Here is a 21,649-nt window from a genome sequence, read left to right on the forward strand (position 1 = left end):
TTGATGAATCTTCTGAAAAATGCCCTGACAGCTCTAGCCCATGCTGTTCTTTCCCTTACCTGAAATCCGATAGCTTTGCCACTTGTGATAGTCAATTTTATGTGTCAACTTGAGTAGGTCACAGTACCCATATAATTCATCAAACACCAGTTCTGATGTTGCTCTGCAGGGTTGTTTTTTTTTTTTTTTTGAGATGAGATGAACATTTAAATAAGTAGACTTTGTTAACCAGATTGCGTTCCATAATGTGGGTGGGCCTCATCCAATCAGTTGAAGGCCTTAAGAGAGGGAATTCTGTCTCTAGAGACTCAGGCTGCAACATTAATTCTTCCCTAGGTCTCAGACTGGCGGCTTACCCTGCACGTTTCAGACTTGCCATTCCCACAATCATGTGTGCCAGTCCCTTAAAATAGATTCTCTCTCTCTCTCTCTACATACACACACACTCCTATTCTGTTTCTCTGGAGAACTCTAACATGTCACTTACTGTATATCCATTTTTGAGATAACATATTAAAAGCATCTGGAAGTGCCTGTCAAATTGTAGGTACTTATAAGCATTCATGTTTTTTCTCCGACTTCTGCTTTCTATCTTTATTGTTTAACAGGTTCATGTTTTGTTTTCCTGTATTAGTTATTTATTGCTGTGTAACAAATTACCCCAAAACTTAGTGGCTTACAGCAACACTTTTATCTCACAGTTTCTGTGGGTCAGGATCTGGGCACAGCTTAGATGGGTCCCTCTGGCCTAGGGTCTCTGACAGACCACAGTCTTGGCTGTTATCATCTCAAAGGTCGACTGGGGAAAGATAAGCTTCAAGGCTCACTCACCATGGTTGTTGGCAGGATTCAGGTCTGTGCAGGCTCTTAGCCTGAGGGCCTCAGTCCCTCACTTGAGAGGAACACTTGGAGGCTGTCCTCAGCCTGCTTCATGAAAGTGTGCAATCTGAGATGGCAGGAGAGAGTATACCCACAGGAAGGAAGTCACAGTCATTTATAACTTAACCACGGAGGTGACATCCAATCACTTTTGTTAGATTCCATTCATTAGAAGCGAGTCAGTAGGTCCGGCTTCGAACTCCAGGGTGAATTCAAAGGTGTGAATTACCAGCGGGTGGGGGTCATTGGGATCATGTCAGAAGATGCCACCACATTTTCATTTAAATCCATTCATTATTCAACAAACAGGTATTATATATGCCAGGCACTGTTCTAGCCACTTGTACCAGTGAATAAAACATACAAAATTCCCTGCCTTTAGCAGAGAGAGATAGTTAATTACATGTTTGTATGTTTCAAGGTGATAAATGCTATAAAAATTAGGTCAGGATAAGAGCACTGGGGGTGAGGGTAGGAAGTCAGAAAAGGCTTCAGAGAGAGGGGACAGTTGAGCAAAAGCTTAAAGGAGGTGAAGGAACTGGCTACATGAATATCTGAAGGAAGAGAAACCAGTGCAGAGACTCAAAGGCAGGAACATGCCTGCATCTTCAAGGAAGAGCAAGGAGGCCAGTGGCACTGAAGTCCAGTAAGCAAAGGAGAGTGTAATAGGAAATGAGGTCTGAGAAGATGGGACCGAAGTCTGCAGAGCTGGGAGGTTATTGTAAGGATTTTGACTTTTTCCTGAAGTGAAATGGATGCCGTTGAAGGGCTTTGAGCAGATGAATGACATGATCTTACTTGTTTTATAAACTTGAAAATTAAATATAATATACACTCAGAAAGCACACAAAGCACATGTGTACAGCCCAATAAATATTTACAAAGTAAACATACCCATCAGTTAGCACCAGATGAGGAAAGAGAACGTCACTGGCATTCGAGAAGCTGTCCCCAGGACCCAACCTAGTCATACATCCCCTCCTCTACAAAAGTAAATTATCTTGACTTCTATTGCCTAGTTTCAAATTTTATATAAATGGAGTCATACAACATATTCTCTTGTGTCTTGCTTCTTTTGCTAAATATCATCTGTGTTGTTGCTCAAGGCAGCTTATTTTCATCGTTACCTATTATTCCATTGTATGAATATACTATAGTTTATTCCTGCTTCTATTGATGGACTTTTGGGGTTTTCCAAGTTTGGACAATGCTATGAACATTCTTGTACATGTCTTTCAGTATATATTTCTGTCTCTGGCTTGTAGAGTAGGTGTATGCTCAGTAATAATAGATATGCCAAACCATCTTCCAAGGGGTTTATACCAGTTTAAATTGCGACTGATGCCTTATGTTTTTACAGGATCACTCTGGCTGCTGCATTGTGAAGTGACTGTGCAAGGGTAAGGGTGGTTGGAGGAGGACTAAGAGGCCGTGCAGTAACCCATGTGTGGTAAGATGGGGCTCAGCCCAGAGCAGGAGTACTGGAGATGGTGATACGTGGTTGGATACTGGTTATATTTTAAAGGTAGGATCAACAGCAATTTCCTGACAGGTTAGATATGGAGGATAGAAAAAGAGAGGAGGCCAGGATGTGTCCACGGCATTTGGCCTAATCATGTTTATGGACAGAACTGTCATCACCTGAGATAAAAGCTGGGCAGCCGGTTAGAGAGAAGATCATTAGTTCCATTAGGGCCTGTTACGTTTGAGATGTCTATTTGACATCCAGCTGGATTGTCAGGGAGGTGGCTGGAGTTCAGGAGAGAGGTCTGAGTCATTGATACAAATTTGGGAGTCGTTGGCAAATGATATTATATTGATCAGGGTCCAATCGGGAAAAAGAAACCACACTGTAATTTGAACAGGCAAAGTTTATGTTAAGAATTATTACAGGATGGTATTTTACAATTCAACAGTTACAGGCTACGACTTCTATGGAAGTATCTCTTTCTCATTTCCCTTCTTCCTCAACCCTCTCCTTTCCTTTCCTCTTTGAAATTTAATCTGGTGGATGTGGACTTATTGCTGCTGAGAGCCATCTTGATACCAAATGAAGCCTAAATACATGATAAAGGAAAACATAACCGCAAATGGAGAGATGTGCCATTATGTGTGCCCTTGAATCAAGCTTTTCTTGAAGTAATTTATACTCTTGGGCCTGTCAGCTCTATTAACCAATACATCCTCCATTTGCCCAATCCAGTTTGGATTCTATTTTCTAATACTACAGGAAGAGTTATAATACAGATGCTTAGTTTTCAGTGTGTTTGCAGTATTTTCTTGAGAAATATTAGTTTCTCATTTCTCCTGTATTAGCCTTGGTGTCAAACTACCTGGTTTAAGTCTTGATCCTGACACTGTTAAGAAATCACCAGCTACTAAAGCTCTCTTTGCCTCATTTTCCTTAGTAATAAATTGACAATAAAAATATACCTTACTGACTGTGGTTTTGTGAGGAATAAATGAGATGAAATGTAAAATGCTTACTAAGGTGTCTTTCCCATGCTAAATAAATGTTAGCTATTTTTACTGTTTAACAATTAAATAGTGGTTGTTATTATTTTCCATTGCTGAGAGATATTTGATTTATTCTGCAGTGTGTTTTGCTACAAATCTGCATATTTTTAGCCTTTAATTTCCCAATTACTGAATTTTAAGGCTTATAGTGTGTTCCAGAATAAGTCATCCATATCACTATTGCTGAAGTGTGTGTAAACATAATCTCTTCCTATAACTTATTTTGTACATGTCATTGGTGACATATCATAGCCTATGAAATTCTCTTATTTAAGAAACTTATAACAAATGATAAAAGGAGAATATAAAATTACTGAATTAACTGTGCAAAAAACCCCAAGAATTATTAACTACAACAGGGAATTAGAGCAATGAGTAATGGACTTAGTAAGAAGTAAAGAGAACTCTAAAGCCTATAAGAACAGCAGATGTGAGGAGCAGCCGCTACCCTAGGGTGGAGGTGGAAGGCCCAGGAAGAGGTCCCTCCCCCAGCCCCATACTTGCCCCCCAACCGCTGAGATCCAGACCTCATTGGAGGGGTGTGGCCATGGCCTACCAGTGTCAGGGGAGTCCCTGTGGTGCTGCACCACTGGAACTTGTTGGAAATCCCTCTTTAGGTGCTGGGGAAAGGGGCGGTGTCTTGGGAGAGTCACGCCACGACAAAACTGCTGGGAAGTTGGGATGGGGGAATGGGGGGCTGCTGGCCACCACATACCGGAGGAGCTGGCCCTGGAGAAGTACCCACCTTCAGAAGCCCAGCCAGGAAGCACAGCAGAACCAGGAAGAAAGACTGCTTCCTCCTGCAAAGTCTCTCCGTCACCCTCTATTGACAAAACCTAACATCATACCAGTGTCAAAGTAAATATAAAGGGCCTAACTCCATTTTTGCAGAGTGGGTAATGAAGGATGAATTTGTAGCACAGTTACAGTCAATCAGTGACTGATACAGATGGCATATAAAACTAAAAGACAGAATGAAATCACCAAGGGAATAAGTATAGACACAGAAGAAGACCAAAGGCTGAGCCCTGTGGGCTGTCACTTTAATAGGTCAGGCAGGAGTGGGAGAACCAGCAAAGGCCACCGTGGAGGAGCAGCCAGGGTGGTAGGTGGTATTCTGGGAGCAAAGTGAATCAAAGAATAGGAGGAGAGGAACCAGAAAACATATTGACAGTTCTTTTGTGAAATTTTGCCTCAAAGGGGAGCAGGGGAAAGGTGCAGTAACAGACAGAGGAAATGGGGTCAAGTGGAGTTCGTTTTGAAGATGAGAGAAATAACTACGTGCTGTGTGATGGGAATAGTCCAATAAAGACTGATGATGCTGGGGAAAGAATAGACGGGCTGGAGTGACGCCCTGGAGTAGTAAGGGATGATGGGATCCAGCACTCAAGTACAGAATTCCTTTAGGTGGACACAGGGGTAGTTCATCTACAGTAACAGGCAGGCAGCAGAGAGGGACACAGCTGGATGTGGTGGAAGTCTTTGGTGGCGGGAGTCTCCACTTCCATTTTCTCAGTGAAGTAGAAAGCAAGGAAGGGGGAGGTGGTGAGAAGGATTGAAGAGGGAAGAGGAGGTGTGAAATACACATTTAGAAGAATGGCATAGACCAGGCAAAGTTAGAATTATTAAAGTGAGAGTAGTCAGCATGGTTCTGGGTTTTCCTCCAGCCATGCACTGCTGTAGTATGGAGTAGATGGGCAATTGGCTTTATCCAGGGCTCTCAATTTACCAAGCAGGTATGATGAGGCGACAGGGAGGTGAGGGAGTTGAGGATGCAAGACACTGCTGATAATGATTGACCATGGAGTTTAAGCTAGGTTACTAGGGAGGGAGAAGTCATAAGGGAATAAGGTAGTACGATGTGGGTTGGAGGTGTGGGTAGGGTTACGAAGTCTTGATTTCAGGGCATTAGAGGGAGTAACCTGTAAAGAAAGCAGGTGGTGGTTATAGTGGGATGCTTCCAGGGTTCCATTCCTTGAACGGGACAAAGTCTAGGGTGTGTGATCACAGGGAGAGTGAGAGTCTGAGGTAAGAAAGAGGATAGAAGTGGGATTCATGGAGCCAAGAGGTTGTTAGAAGGATTACGTACCTGTACACTGAAATCTCCAAGAAGTGAGGGGAACAGTGTTGCAGGGTGTCACAAAATTATAAGCTCTTCACAGATGAGAGAAGTGTGTGCCCTATACAGTAGCCTCCCAAGCACAGCACAGAACGTGTAGTGTAGGCGGAGTGAATACCTGTGGGATGCTGAACAGGTCCGCTGTGGAAAGGCATGAAGCATAGATGAGCCTAGTTTTGTGAGGTAGAAGAACTGAGCCTCGGGTGCTTTGGTGGGATCATATTGAAAAGAAAGCCTCCAAGACAAGAGGGAGATTCAAACTCTGAAAATGTACCTAGCTTTGTAGGCACTAGGGCATTCTAGCTCACCCGAGAGGTGGGAATGGGCAGAGCCCTGGGAAGGCAAAGCTGTGCTTCAAGAAAACGGCAAGACGGGCATCCCCCAGGGAAAGCTCTTTTTCCTGCAACAGAGAAAGGCCAAAGCATTTCGTGCTGGGTCAGAGTCTGTCCCTGCCCTAAGAGGCTGTTGGTCCCAGCAAAAGAGGGTCCTAGCACTAAAGACGTCCGAGAAATCTCCAGCCCTGTCATCTTTAAGGATGAGCAAGCGGACCAACCATTGAGACTCCCAGCCGAGTGCTATTCCATTGGGCCAGTCGGAGGACGCAGTGCCTGGGGCTTCAGGAGTGGGCCGGCGCAGTGACTCCGGGATGACCAGGATAAATGTGTTATTTCTGGCTGTTGTCCCGAACCAGGGAGCTGGTACCATGCCGCACCGTCACCACGGCCTCCGGGTGAACTCGGTCGTGCGCTGCACCCGGGGCTCGGAGACTCAGGGTATCACCAGTGCCGTGCGTACGCTGGGCTGCGAAGCGGCGCCCCGCGGCGCGGCAGCGGCGGCGGGGCGGGGCTCCAGGTGGAGAGCACCGCGCAGAGTTTGCCTGCGTCCGCCCTCAGCCAATCACGAGCCGCCCTTCGGTCTTCCCCTGAAAGTCGTCCCTCCGCAGTTCTCTTTCTTTGGCCTCCTTGTTTCCCGCCGGCGTGTAGAGTCCTCGGGTACGTTGCATTTCCGTTTCCGGCGCTGTCTGTGCGGGCCTGAGGAGGAGCAGCAGTTGCGTTCCCGGTAACGGTCGCGTGCTGGGTTAGGCGGCGGCGGTGGGGTCTTCGGGGCTGGGACTCCGGGAGGGTCGCGAGTCGCGCGCGTGGTAAGGTCCTCGCTCGGTTCTCTCGGACAGTCTGCCCCCGGGCAGCGCCTCGTGGCCCGGGCAGACATATTTGGTACCTGCCGGAGAAGTGCTGAATGAATTCACGCAGAGAGCCGGGACCGGGAGGGGAGGTGACAGGGAGAGGTGAGAGGTCGTTTCCTACCGGGGTAATCCTAGCAGGTGACTTAAACCGGAGCCAGATCTGTGGACTCCAAATTGTGCTTTTCCCACCTCTATACCCCGAAAAAAGGAGGAAGGCATCAGTACAAGTCGGAACCCAAATATAGTGGAGAAAAAAAATAATGTCTCTGGAATTCTACAGCTGTTTAGTGAAAGCGTTCCTAGAACCCAGCTCTCCTGACTCCCGGCTAGGATTTTTTGACATTATGCTGGTATATGTGGACTTTCTGTTTCCTCTGGTGTGTGTCCGTGGGAAACCTCTGGCTGACCTCCAGCGGTTGTGCAGACTTCTGATGCGGCCCTTATAGCATGGTACAGAAGACATGGGTTTATATTTCTTCCACTAGTTCAGATCGCAGCTGTAGCCGTCTCCATGCACAATGCCTGGTGCATTATAGGCCGATGCAAATATATATCGAACTGAAATGAATTCAGTACCTTAATTGAATGAAGTGACCCCCCCCACCCCACCCCTTCTTTTTTTCAAGCAAGCGCAGCAGATTGTATGCGACCCAATTTTCTAAAGAACTCTCTAATCCAGTGGTTTCCCACTTATGGGCCATAAATTCCTGGGCCTCTCAGAAATCATTGTAAGGGTTTCTACAAATCCATGTGGTGTCCAGGCATCATCCAGAGTCAGTCAGATCTCACGCACGGAGATACTGCTGTTTTTTAAAGGCATATAGATGAGTATTAGAACTTGAAAATTTTACATATTCAACAGTTGTAAAAGTAATACTGCTATTATGTTGGAGGGTTGTTAAAATGATTTAGTTTTTCAGAATAAAATATCTTAAAAATAGTGTAAGTTTGGAGGCCACTTCATTAGTCCAGTTGATATTTAGGGCTGAGTTAGTATGGTAACCACTAGTCACATATGGCTATTTAAATTTAGAGTTGAGTTAATTAAAATTAAATAAAATTTAAAATTAAGTTTCTCAGTTTCACTAGGTACATTTTAAGTTCTCAGTAGCTACATGTGGCTGGTGGCTACTGTGCTGAAAAATATAGAATATTTTCATCATTGCAGAAATGGACAGTGCTAATGTAGACATTTAGGACAAATAAAAAGTAACTTAAGCAGAGGTAACTAATTTATAGCATAATAGAGATAAGTGAAATTGGTGATAATTATTTTGTCTTTGGCTGCGTTGGGTCTTCGTCGCTGCGCCCGGGCTTTCTTTAGTTGCAGTGAGCGAGGGCTGCTCTTCGTTGCGGTGCACGGGCTTCTCGTTGCGGTGGCTTCTCTTGTTGCCACGGGCAACACGGACTTGTTGCCACGGACCACGGGCTCTAGGCATGCCGGCTTCAGTAGTTGCGGCACGAGGGCTCAGTAGTTGTGGCTCGCGAGCTCTAGAGCTCAGGTTCAGTAGTTGTGGCGCACGGGCTTAGCTGCTCTGCGGTGCGTGGGATCTTCCCAGATCAGGGCTCGAACCCGTGTCCCCTGCATTGGCAGGCGGATTCTTAACCACTGCGCCACCAGGGAAGTGCCAAAAGTCGGGATAAAATTAAGCAGTTTCCACACCTGTTGGGTAAACAAATACATATCTTTTCGTAAAGAAGTAAATGAAATTTACTGTTTTTCTCTGGGTGTTTTCTGGATTGTAAAATGCTTCCCCTGCCCCCACCCAACTCACTGTAGGTTAGAGTTAGTTGTGGATTGGTAAAAAGCTACTATGGAGACTAAGGACCAGAAGAAACATAGAAAGAAAAACAGTGGGCCCAAAGCTGAAAAGAAGAAGAAACGTCGTCTGCAGGATCTCCAAATTGGAGATGAGGAAGATGCCCGGAAGCGAAACCCCAAAGCATTTGCAGTCCAGTCTGCTGTGCGGATGGCGAGGTCCTTTCATAGGTATGTTTAGCTGGAGTCTAGTGGTTCTTCCAATTATTCTTTTTAAATAGTAGGAGCCTCTCCAGAGGTTCGGATTCATGAGTCTGTTCCAACTCTGAAGGACATGGAGGTGCAAGTCATATTTCTTTTACTGAAATGTGAGAAGTCTTTGCTGTGGATGTCACTTTGCCTCCAGCATCTGCACACTGATGGGGTTCTTTTGTCCAAGAGAAAAAGAGTTTTTCTTTATAGAATTTGTTTTGTTTGTAAACTTTAAACAATCTCTATGGTAACAGGTGTGCTTGTGTTATTTTCTGGATATGTTTCATATAATTGGAGTATGTAGTATTAAACAGCTTTATTTAATGGGTCCTTATTATATGTACTTTAAAGGCAGTGTACTTTAAACATTATTGAATTAACTTCTCCTAGTAGGAGAGCCAAATTTAACCCAATAGCCTCTCCTTTTATTTATTATGGTACACTGCCTCCATGTTTGCCTCTTGTTTTCTTTTTAAACTATTAAAGTCAACTAATAAGGCAATCAGATTTAAGGTGTATATAGTTTTCAGCTCTGCTATTGTGTTGTATATATTTACTGAAGTGGTTATTTGGATTGGCGCCAGAAGTCAACAAGCTAATTGTATTCACATATTGTCCGTTCTGCTCTCTTTAAAGTTTGTGCTTCTAGGGATGATGCTTTTTATATTTTGAAAGTGAATTTACTTTTTTTTTTTTTTAAACAAATAGGACTCAGGATTTGAAGACAAAAAAGCATCACATTCCAGTGGTTGATCGAACTCCACTAGAGCCCCCACCAATAGTGGTAGTGGTGATGGGGCCTCCAAAAGTTGGAAAGAGCACTTTGATCCAGTGCCTCATTCGGAACTTTACCAGGCAGAAGCTGACAGAGATCAGAGGCCCTGTGACAATCGTGTCAGGTAGGAGGTGCTGTCACAGACTGACATGGCAGGTGTTGTCATCTGTGGGACATGCATGTCTTTGTTTAACATTTTCTTCACTGGTAAATGGTAAAGTAATATTGTCACTCCATGTTACTGCTCTTGTACTTTTCTTAAGGTGGCTGTAGCTTCAGAAAAGGATAGATTCCCAGAGATAATAATGGTGTAGATGTATACCTATTGTAACTGTTGTATGCATTTGCCAGCTGTGCTCCTCTGAAAGGCTTGGCAGGCCTGGGCAGGCTGGCTTGGTTATGGTGAGCACCTTCATTTAACAGATAATGAGTACCTGCTATGTACCAGGTGCACCTGTTTGCCCTCCTGAAGCCACGTTCTTGTGGAAGTGAGGGAGTTTTTCCTTTCTTTTTCCTGTGAGAACTTGTCTGCTCTGGGAAATGGTGATGTTTCTAAAGTCTGAGGGAGGATGAAACAAATTCCCAGATGGCAGTGGTAGAATCTGAAATCTCTTCTCATAGTAATAATATAGTTGGATTGAGGCTTTTCTTTTTCTTTAAGGCATTCCCATCATTTTGACTGATTTGTTTTTAGCTTAATTTGAAATAATGATTGCTCCATGAACATTCTGTTGCATTAGGTTTGAGGGTTTTTTCTCTGTAGTGAGAACAGGGGAAGCTTTGATAGAGATAGAAGCTTTGGCCCACTGCTGAACAGTAGGATCACAGCCATCATGAAGCCTACTTGTCTGCCCATTCCAGTTGGAATTTTACCTATTTGAGCACTTGATTCCTATGGGTAGGCTTTTGATATTATTTTAAAATTAGAGAACCTAACAAGAAAACTAATTTACTTTATTTGATATTTACTTTATTTGATCAGTTTTCTCCTATAAAAATGAACTTCTGGCATACTCTTGTGAATGTACAAGGTGCTTTACTAGATGCAATTAAAAATAATAATTAGAGTTAACAGATTTTTTTCCAAGGCTTTTTAAAAGTAAAATTTTCGTCTTTTCACTTATAGGTAAAAAGCGCAGACTCACCATTATTGAATGTGGATGTGACATTAACATGATGATTGATCTGGCTAAAGTAGCGGATTTGGTAAGTCATTGGGGGCAGCATGGGTTTCTGATGGGGATTTACAGCAATGTGATAAGTTATTTATCCCATGTTGAAGGGAAGAAAGATTTAAGATTATTAAAAAAATGATGAGTATCATCAGGGATACAAAAGATGTGTTTGAATTGATGATGACAATATTTGTTATAGTAAAAATAGAATGTGCATAATGAAATGTATTCTGAAATCTAAAAGTAGACCGTAGGTCAGAGAAAACCTTTAATGAATGTAGCTAATAAAAGCTCATTAAGATATGCATACATACATACAAGTTTATAATAGTACCATTTCTTGGACCCTTACTAGGCACTGTGCTAACAGCTTTCTACAAATTTAGCTCATCTAATCCCCCAGTATGCCTTAGAGGTAAGTAGGTGTTATCTCTAGTTTATGTATGATGAAGTCGAGGCTCCCAGAATTTAAGCAATTTTTCTGAGGATGAGAATTCTGCTCTTGATGGTGCCAGAAACTCTGTTCTTAATGATTATGATAAAATATGGATCTTTTTACCATATTGGGTAAAAAATCTCATGGATTACTCTTGAGAAGTTGTCAGAGTTTATAATAGAAAATCTGTACTGCACTCAGCATCTGGAAATTGTACAGCCTTGATTGCATTTACAGAAATGTTAATGTCTATTAATTACCTTTAAAACTAGCAAAAATAGGGCTTCCCTGGTGGCGCAGTGGTTGAGAGTCCGCCTGCCGATGCGGGGGACACAGGTTCGTGCCCCGGTCCGGGAAGATCCCACATGCCGCGGAGTGGCTGGGCCCGTGGGCCATGGCCGCTGAGCCTGCGCATCTGGAGCCTGTGCTCCGCAACGGGAGAGGCCACAGCAGTGAGAGGCCCGCGTACCGCAAAAACAAACAAACAAACAAAAAAAACTAGCAAAAATAAGCCAAAAAGGAAAAAAAAATTAAACCATATTGATTAGGAAGTGCGGGGTAACGGATACCTCGTTGGTTTTTTTTTTTTTTTTATTTAACACCTCTGAAGAGCTGTTTGGGACAATGAGCTACAGATTTTACCCTTTGACTCAGGAAGTCTCCTAAAACTAAAATAAAAAGTAATTTAATATAGATGTTACAGTTGTACCATCTTAATATCAGAAAATAAGTCCCATTCAAATTTTGAATATGTAATGCTGCCATTAATAAAAATAAGTGTGTTATTGCCAACACAAAATAGTATAAACTTATTAAATCTTGTGTACTTGAAATGATTGAAATAGTTCAGCATGTCATTAGTTTCTCTTTTATGTAACGTATATTGTATACTAATCTTAAAAGCATACACATATTAAGAAAGATGCCTTTCATATGCATCTTTTTAAGATTTAAAAAGGAACACATGCATTTGGTAAGATACTCAAACTGTGCTACAGGGTATGCACGATGCATGATTTTGCTTTCCTTGCTCTGACCCCTAGTCTCTCAGTCCCCCTCAGCAGTATTTTCCAGATACGTATATAAATACACATATAACCCTTTTAAAGCACACACTGTTTATCATACACAGTGTTCTGTGCTTTGCTTTCTTTCACTTAGTATGTCTTGGAGGTATAAAATAAGCACTAAGTTCAACCTCATTATTTTTAAGTATTCTGTTGTATGTACCATTATTTACTTAGCCTAGCTTAATTTTTTTTTGTTTTTGTTTTTATTTTCGTTTTATTTATATTTGGCTGCAATGGGTCTTTGTTGCTGTGTGCGGGCTTTCCCTAGTTGCGGTGAGCGGGGGCTACTCTTGGTTGCGGTGTGCGGGCCTCTCATTGCAGTGGCTTCTCCTGTTGCGGAGCATGAGCTCCAGGTGCGTGGGCTCTAGGCGCTTGGGCTCTAGAGCGCACGCCCAGTAGTTGTGGCGCACGGGCCCAGTTGCTCCACGGCATGTGGGGTTTTCCCGGACCAGGGCTCGAACCCATGTCCCCTGCGTTGGCAGGCAGATTCTTAACCACTGCACCACCAGGGAAGCCCAGCCTAGCTTAATGTTGATTGCTCTGTTCTGGGTTATAAAGCTTCCAAAGTCACAGCGAAGGCACACAGTACATGGATTCGCGCTTGTGTGTGTGTGCGCGTACACATGTATGAACATTGGAGGAGTAATAGAGGCTTTACTTATCTTTAGTCGACAAAGATTGTCAGCTCAGGGACTGTTTGCCACCCACCTGTTCTGACTCTACAACCGACTGCTTGCAACTTGTCACGCCATGGTATCAAATGGGGTGTAGGAATACTCCACAGCCAGCCCACACAGCTATGCTTCCTCACAATGCTCAGTGGTCCACCTTCATGTATTTTGTGGTTTAGGATTATGAATGTTCTCTAGTTTAATCAAAGATTAAGTTTTTCTGTTCTTTTTTTCCAGTTATTTTTAGTTAACTACAGAAAGATGAGGACAGAGATGTCTTAAGTCGCTAGGAATCAACTGTGAAATTGTTTTGCATGTTTGAAGAGTATAAATTTTAAAAATTGGTCTTATGTACTTGTATTTTCTTACAGATTACCATCCATGACTATCCTTTGACTCAGTTCTGAACTGGTAGACTTTTTTAGTTTCTGAGCAATTGCGTGTTACCAATTAACTTCTAAGGTAGAGCTTTCTTACTACATACTTCCCAGTGGAAAACTTTTTTTCCCCTGAGGAGATTGAAACAAAGATGTTTGGCTTTCTTCGTGTTTTTGATGTTTTTCATTGATTACCACTTCCTCCCATTCTTTTGGATATCAGAGATCTGTTATTTGGTTTCCTTGTTAGAGATCTGTTATTTGGCTTAAGAACACCTTACAAAAAACTTTATTTCTTGGGCTTCCCTGGTGGTGTAGTGGTTGGGAGTCCGCCTGCCGATGCGGGGGACGTGGGTTCGTGCCCCGGCCCGGGAAGATCCCACATGCCACGGAGTGGCTGGGCCCATGAGCCATGGCCGCTGAGCCTGCACGTCCGGAGCCTGTGCTCTGCAACGGGAGAGGCCACAACAGTGAGAGGCCCGTGTACCACAAAAAACAAACAAACAAACAAATTTTATTTCTTGAAGTGAGGACTTTTCAGGTAAGGGCCAAATTAGATCTGGCCCTTTCTAAGTTATTTCTCATATATGCACATTCTTGAAACATGGTTGAGACTGTGTCAAGGTTGCCTTTTAGAGCAAGTCAAAGGATAGTGTTTTCTCTATCGTGGTGATTCCCTAAATAATCATTTAATTTAGTCTAGAGCAGGAGTTGGTGAACTTTTTCTATAAAGGGCCAGATAGTAGATATTTTAGGCTTTGTAGGTCCCAGTTTCTATTACAATCACTGAACTGCGGTTGTAGCACAGATGTAGGTGTAGACAATATGTAAATAAGGCAACCTGGCTGCGTTCCAATAGAACTTTAGTTATAAAACAAGTGATGGGCCAGGTTTGGCTCATGAGCCATAGTTTGGTGATGGTCTATTTTGGGTAGCCTCCTTGAGAAATTGTGTCTTCTGTTTTTAGGTTCTGATGCTTATAGATGCCAGCTTTGGGTTTGAAATGGAAACGTTCGAGTTCCTAAACATCTGTCAAGTACATGGCTTTCCTAAAATTATGGGCGTTCTCACTCACCTAGATTCCTTTAAGTATAATAAGCAACTGAAGAAGACAAAGAAGCGACTAAAACACAGGTTCTGGACAGAAGTCTACCCGGTAGGAAGCGAATTAGTTATTGAATACTAACACTCTAATCCTTTAAAAATAGAATGAGTGGGAGAGATTAACAAACATCTTTACAGGATCACCTCCTTAGTTTCCTTATTATATCTGTTCATAGTACCTAGAATATTTCCTTGAGATAGTCTTTATTCCGGACCTCTTGATGTGTCTCATTTGTCTCTGCATCCCCCAGGACCAGGCAGTGTCTGGCTCTAAGTATTTTGGATTTGTGATTTAATAGAATTTGTCCAAAGTTTTTCCTTGTTACAGGACCAGGAACTATAGCGCACACATACTGCCACTCCTTCCTCTCCCCCATACTATTGTGTTGTGTCCCATCGGTCATAAAATATTTTCTGTGCCCAGGAGCCTCACTGTTTCTTATGTATCCATACTCCAGATAGATGCCACTGCTTGACTTGAAACTAAATATATTTGCAGTTCTGTTCATACAAAGCCCTAAAAAGATGAGTCCTGAAAGAAGCCAGAGAAGTTCTGGAAGCATTGGCATAGTGGGTCACTAGAAGTCTCCCTTTCTTAGGATTGCTTCTTATTTAAAGGGCTTTATTTTGGTGCAGTGTTGACAAGAATTTCATTGAAATTTAATTTTTTGTTTTTCTTAATATTTAGGGTGCCAAGCTATTTTACCTTTCTGGAATGGTACACGGAGAATATCAAAACCAAGAAATTCACAATCTGGGCCGTTTTATTACAGTTATGAAGTTTAGACCTCTTACATGGCAGACTTCTCACCCTTATATCCTGGCAGACAGGTAAAAAGTGAATGCAAACTTTTTCTTCCTGACCCATATGTTGCAAAGCTAAAAAGTTTGGAAAAGAACAATAATAGAGCTTATTTTGTCTTATTATTGAATAGTGGTGAGAGAACTGTACTTGATGGAAAATATCTACTTTTTTTGTATCATTACTTAAAGATGCTGTGGCTTCAGGAGTAAAGTATGAAATGTTTAGAAAAATGTGAGGATTCTGAAGCATTTAAGGCTACAGGATGTGGGCCCCATCCTGCTTTTTTATCCTTAATTTTCAGTGATGCTGCCTTTGGACCGTGGTGCTCCAGTCACTCAGATGTGCCCTGTGCTTTCCTTCCTTTATGCTTTTTTCATATATTTTGTCAGCCTGGAAAACCCTTTCTCCACCTGCCAAAATCCAAGCCACACTAAAAAATCCAGGTCAAAGCTTAATCTTCTTCCATAAATGGTTTTTCTGGATATGTTCTCTACTTTTCCTCAACTCCAGGCCCATGTTGTTTCCCATTTTTGGTGTCTTGCTTGTGGAATGTGTATCCTGTAGAGCCTGAGAGAGATGCAGTCATGTGTTTTTCCCTTTGCCCCTGGTAGATGGTGAACTCTGCTCCCTTATTTCTGTATTTTCTATACTTTTCTAAACAATATGTGTAGTGGATTACTGAATGTGATGAATCACTGAAATGTGAAGAGAGGTACAAGAACTATGACATTTATTTCTGCCATATAATTGGGTTTTATTTTTCTAGGATGGAAGATTTGACAAACCCAGAAGATATTCGAACAAATATCAAGTGTGACCGAAAGGTGTCTCTTTATGGTTATCTAAGAGGAGGACACTTGAAAAATAAAAGCCAAATTCACATACCAGGTATCCTTTTGTTGTAAAATATACTATATTTGTAAAACTCTTGGGATGACTTCATTTCTCAGGAAAACTGAAAAATGGCCAAACAAGATAGAGCCATCTTCCTGGAGGCTTTAAGAGTTAACTCAGGTCTGCATTGGCCACCCAAGGTGTTGAGTTGACCAAATTTCCTCTGCTCTGATGGTGTTTAGCTAAAGAGATACAGTGCTAGTGTCAAACCGTGCCCTTGTTGTGGTTGAAGCCTTCCGACTGTGGGCCATTTCTGCCACCAGTCACTTGTCAGCTGAAGCTATCTTCCTGTGTCTGTCTTCCAGGTGTAGGAGATTTTGCTGTGAGTGACGTCAGTTTCCTCCCAGACCCCTGTGCCCTTCCTGAACAGCAAAAGAAACGCTGTTTAAATGAGAAGGAGAAGTTGGTGTATGCACCTTTCTCTGGAGTTGGTGGTGTGCTGTATGACAAAGATGCGGTCTATGTCGACCTTGGGGGCAGCCATGGCTTCCAGGAATCGGTGAGAGGGAAGTCACGGGAAGTTATGTAGTCACCTTTTATTTACTGAAGCTTTTTCTCTTTAGTCACATTTATGATAAAGGCCACAGTGCATATTGTAAATGTTCAATATACTTAAATTGCACCAAGCAGAAAGTAAAAGTCACATCCTCCATACTTTCCTGCTGCCGAGACACACGGGATCCCATGTCCCCAATGTGAGCTTTGGAAGCAGTTTGGTGCCTGTACTTCCCATTTCTCATCATATAAAATCAATATGTTTTCTAGCTCTCTTTGGTCATTCTCTTTTTTTTTTCTGTTTTTCTCTAAACATATACATATTTATTTAGATTATATATCTAAATTATATATTATTTGCAGATACCATATATATGGTATTTGTGTGTGTGTTAGAAATAGTATTTGTTATATGGGATCCAACTGTAAATGCTTTTGCAACTTTTTGAGGGCACCTAAGAATATGTGAATCTGTTTTTCCCCTGTTAGTATTCATAGAACTGCTTCAGTTTTTTCATAGCTGTGTAGTATTTCATCGTATAGATAAACTTTGTTTACTGAACCAATCCTTGGAGGGCTATGGGGCTCAGTCCCAGTTTCCCCTGGTTTGAGCAAGTACTATAGTGAGTGCCTTCGCATATGCAGCTTTGCCCACTGGGAGGGGTCTTTTTATGCAGTAAATTCCTTGAAGTGCAATTTTTGTATCAAAGGTAACAGATTTTTAAAAAATATAGACTCCAGATTTTTATTTCTTTGACTGTTCTGAAATGGGATTTTTCTGTAAATGCTTTCTGTAGCATTGGCAACACAGTATTTAGGTTATCAGACTGTATACTCCATGCACTTTGGAAAAGTTTAATGAGCACAGAGATCAATTTTAGGCCTTGTAAGAATTCTTCTTTTTCTTCGTCTTTTTTTTTTTTTTTTTTTTTTTTGAGGCAGTAAGAAAGGTTCTCAGGAACTGTGTTTAAGGTAATTTTGAGAAACTGATTGAAACCAGTGTATTTTTCTTCAGAATCCTTGTGCATTCCTCACTTTCCCTTTCTTGGTGACCTTGACAGGAGGAGGTGAGGCCCACCCATGAACTGGTCCAGAGTCTCATTTCCACCCATTCCACTATTGATGCCAAGATGGCTTCAAGTAGAGTGACACTGTTTTCTGATTCCAAACCACTGGTGTCAGAGGATATAGATAATCAAGGGTAAGTGTGCTGTTTTTGTGTTCTTAAAAAAAAAAATTATATTACATAAGGTTATATCATACATCATTCTGCCATCATAAAACGTTTTGGTGGGATTCATTCCAGGTTGTTTGGTTTTGCTTTTTGCTTTGTACATGCTTGTATTTCTGAGGGCTCTTTACTTACGTGACATTACATGGAAGTATTTTCTTGAAATCATATGAAGGATTCAGTTTTTTAACAAACTCAGAATATTCCTTAAATTTCACAAAACCTTTTCCATAGGTTGCTTTTGTTTCTTAGGAGTCTTGAGGCCACTTCGCTTTATTTTAACGGCCAAAATAACAAGCAGAGTCAGGGAGCTTTTTCAGGTTGCTGTCCAGAAGCCACATACCTTGTCTCTAAAATTTTTACTTAGATTGTGTTGTAATATCTCCTGTGGCTTAATTTCCACTAATATAGGGCTTATGTGAATTATTATCAGTCTGGGTTGGGAATTTGTATATTTATACATAGTGGATATTTTGGTTTTATTGTAGTGGTTTATGACTGCCAATAAAAATTAGTCTGAAAATGATTGAGATCATCTAATGTATCATTTATTATAAGTATATACAAAAGCAGGAAAAATTTTTTGGAAAAAATGATCTGCTGCCCTCTAACTAGCAGATGGTATAGCATGGTAATTAAGTGCAGTGGGCCTACTAGTTTGAGGAAATCAATTAATTTCCTAATATCTCACAGGAGTTGTGATGATTAAACACAATAGTGCACATAAGCTACTTATCATGGTGCCTGACAGATAAGAAGTATCACTAAACGATCCCTGTTATTACGATCATTATTATTAGCTCTTTTCATTTTTGAGCATTCCTGTAATTATCCCTGTGTACATGGATACTCTAACATAGTTACAATTATAATACAGGTAACATTTTTATATCTATATTGTGAACATTTCCTTTTTCTATATAGTTTCTTATATATAGTCATCATTTTGTTATTATTGATGTGTTCAAACTTATCCATTCTCTTTTAGTACAATTTTTAGTATTTTTCTAATTGTTTTTTTACAGTTTTATATAATACTGTTACATTAAATAGCTTGATAGTTTTTTATTTCATCCCATATTTTTGGCATCTTGATGATTTTTCTTTATCAAGCATTGCATTGGTGATTTCAAAATGGGAATATTTTTAGTTAGCTGGCATTCTTTTTTTTTTTTTTTTTTTTTTTTTGCAGTACGCGGGCTTCTCACTGTTGTGGCCTCTCCCGTTGTGGAGCACAGGCTCCGGACGCGCAGGCTCAGCGGCCATGGCTCACGGGCCCAGCCGCTCCGCGGCATGTGGGATCCTTCCGGACCGGGACACGAACCCGTGTCCCCTGCCTCGGCAGGCGGACTCTCAACCACTGCGCCACCAGGGAAGCCCTGGCATTCTTTAACAAAGAGCTTTCACCCCTTTATTTTAGTATCACTGTTGACGAATGGAGTTTTAAAAAAATATTTGTTATTATCCCATTGCTATCACTAGTCTTTGTGATGCTTATATTGTCCCTTCAGTCTGTCTTCTGTGTCCTTTTGGTGTGTCCCTGTTAGTGCTTGAGCACTGTTTGCTTTCTGACAGCAGGATGTTCCAGGCTTATTTTGTACTTTCCCTGCCTTGGACCTGCAGTCAGCCATTTCTCTAAGGATCATCTGTTTCAAGCTTGGAACTAATGGGTCTTCTAAAAGATCTATTAAGCACTCACTTCCCTTTTGAGCAGTTTCTTTCTAAAATTAGACGTTTTTTAATAAAGGTTATCTCTTTATTTTCTCTATAAGTTCTTTTGTAGAGTGGTATTATGGAAATATGCATGAGTTTGCTTATTAACTATTCCAGTATTCATCACATCATTCCTTTATATGCTATGTCATTTAAAACCATTCCTTGACATTATTTTCTATTTCTTTGCATATTTATTGACTTGCAGATTAGCTGGTTATTATACAAACGGAATTATTTTGCATTTTCTCTTTAATATAGGCTGTGGATGCCAAAAGAGGAAAAGCAGGTGGATTTAAAAACTGGTCGAGTGCGTCGGAAAGCCATTTTTGGAGATGAAGAAGATGATTCTGGAGATAGTGATGATGAAGATGATAAAGAAATGTCTGAAGGTGACAGGTTGGAAAATAGCTCTAGTGATGATGAAACAGAAGAGGGGGAAGATGCTGAAATGACTGGTAAACAGTATATGTCTGGTAAAGGTATCAAACGGCAAAAACTTGAGATGGAAGAAGACGTTGAGGTGGATTTGCCAGCGTTTGCTGACAGTGATGATGACCTTGAGAGAAGCTCAGTAGAAGAAGCAACAGAGGAAGCTGATGAAAGCATTGAAGAAGAGGATTCCACTGCAGAGGAAGAGAGGGATATTTTAGAATCAAAAGCTGTTAGAGAAGGTGGTAAGCCAGGACTGTTACAAACTAATGATCTGAGTGATAGTTTGAATCTGGAGAAGTCTTTGACAATGAAAAAAGCAACCCTCACCACTTCAGATTCAGGTCATTGCACAGCTGAAGAGGCATTTGCATCTGAAGATGAATCTGAAGAAAACTCTCTCAGTACAGAGGAGGAGGACTCAGAAAATGAAGAGGTTATTAGGAAAAAGTTTCCAAAGCCTTCTCAAGTGGTCAGTAGTCAGAAACTGGGGTCAGAGAACCTAACTGATGAGACCAGTGATATAGAAGACTTACTCAGAGAGGAAGAAGATTATAAGGAAGAAAATGACTATTCCACAGAAACTTCAGGTATGCTTAAATTTAATTTAACTGCCGTTACAAACTTGGCACTGAAAATGTTCTACAAATAGAATGTCTACCATTTGGGGTCTGCTGTTTTGGAGATTTTGTTAACTGTTCAAGTATTACACCTCATTAAAGGATTTCAGGATGAATGAGTGATGAGCTTGAAGCAGAGAGGACAGACAAACAGAATTAACTGATGTCTGCGTTGGTCCTTTCAGGTGCCCTCAAGTGGAAGGAAGACCTTTCCAGGAAGGCAGCTGAGGCCTTTCTGAGGCAGCAACAAACAACTCCAAACCTTCGAAAGCTCATTTATGGGACAGGTAAAGGAGCTCTGGTTCAGATCTAGAAACATTTTAGTTTCTTAGACTATTTTCTGAAAAGGAGATGAAGAAATTGGTTAGAGGATTTGGGCGGTACTTTTGATATCCATAAGATATTCCTGGGCGTCATAGTTTATATTTGGCAGATGTTTTTAATCATCAGCTCATGAGGACCGTAAATCAGTCATACGAAGTAGATTTATGGGTTTGCCATAAAACTTTTGATAAGAATAGTCTTCATTATGTCATTTTGTACCCCCTGTAGAAAATCCTTCATGAATTTTTCTGTAGAATTTAGTACCAGAAAAATAATTCTGCCTGAAAAGGTGTTTTTTCCTCTCTGAGAATGAGTGCTCTGTATTACTCATTCTGTTTTTTCCTTTTGCCTTTCTCCTCTGATTTTATATTTTATTAAATTTGTCTATATGTTCTTTTTGGAAAGAGCTTGACTCAGTAATGCAGAAAATAAAGTGGTGAACCTGATATTGTGGTCCCTATTTACTGTATGGTTAGAACAAGGCCAAGGAGTATATGTGAGGTAGGAGCATGGAATCGGGGGTTGGTATTTACTGACTTCCATTCAGGTTTTGTCTAAGTACTCTTAGTGATTAGAGACTCAGCACTCTTCAAGAGAAACTCTTTATGATAATTGAAAGCTCTGTCTTTAAATGTCCCCTCCCTGCCCCATCCCCCAGTATTCTCCCTCCTCAATGGACACTTTGCTGCTGCCTTGCAGGAGGGCAGATGTCCTCCAGAGCTGCTCAGCAGTAGTTCCACGGCCTTTCTGTGTCTGTGGCTGATGCGCTTAGGGGCACACACCATACCTACTGCAAACAGAGACCCTCAGTCCCTAGT

General features: G+C 41.5%; 1 protein-coding gene across 2 annotated transcripts in view; it reads left to right on the top strand.

The window, feature by feature from the left end:
- Positions 1 to 6,534: 6,534 nt before the first annotated feature.
- Positions 6,535 to 21,649, top strand: part of BMS1 (BMS1 ribosome biogenesis factor) — a 46,139-nt gene continuing 31,024 nt past the window's right edge. Inside the window, exons 1-11 of one of the 2 annotated variants that reach the window (XM_060126966.1) lie at positions 6,535 to 6,574; positions 8,479 to 8,688; positions 9,418 to 9,608; positions 10,611 to 10,690; positions 14,181 to 14,369; positions 15,006 to 15,148; positions 15,889 to 16,010; positions 16,322 to 16,515; positions 17,573 to 17,712; positions 19,717 to 20,477; positions 20,693 to 20,794. In XM_060126966.1, coding sequence (XP_059982949.1) covers positions 8,513 to 8,688; positions 9,418 to 9,608; positions 10,611 to 10,690; positions 14,181 to 14,369; positions 15,006 to 15,148; positions 15,889 to 16,010; positions 16,322 to 16,515; positions 17,573 to 17,712; positions 19,717 to 20,477; positions 20,693 to 20,794 — 2,098 coding nt within the window. In that variant the 5' untranslated portion in view covers positions 6,535 to 6,574; positions 8,479 to 8,512. Of the gene's footprint in view, positions 6,575 to 6,780; positions 6,801 to 8,478; positions 8,689 to 9,417; positions 9,609 to 10,610; positions 10,691 to 14,180; positions 14,370 to 15,005; positions 15,149 to 15,888; positions 16,011 to 16,321; positions 16,516 to 17,572; positions 17,713 to 19,716; positions 20,478 to 20,692; positions 20,795 to 21,649 lie in introns of those variants that run through there. The other variant, XM_060126964.1, reaches the window with a different exon arrangement.

Source organism: Lagenorhynchus albirostris, chromosome 16, assembly GCF_949774975.1.
Source record: "Lagenorhynchus albirostris chromosome 16, mLagAlb1.1, whole genome shotgun sequence".
Lineage (NCBI taxonomy): Eukaryota > Metazoa > Chordata > Mammalia > Artiodactyla > Delphinidae > Lagenorhynchus > Lagenorhynchus albirostris.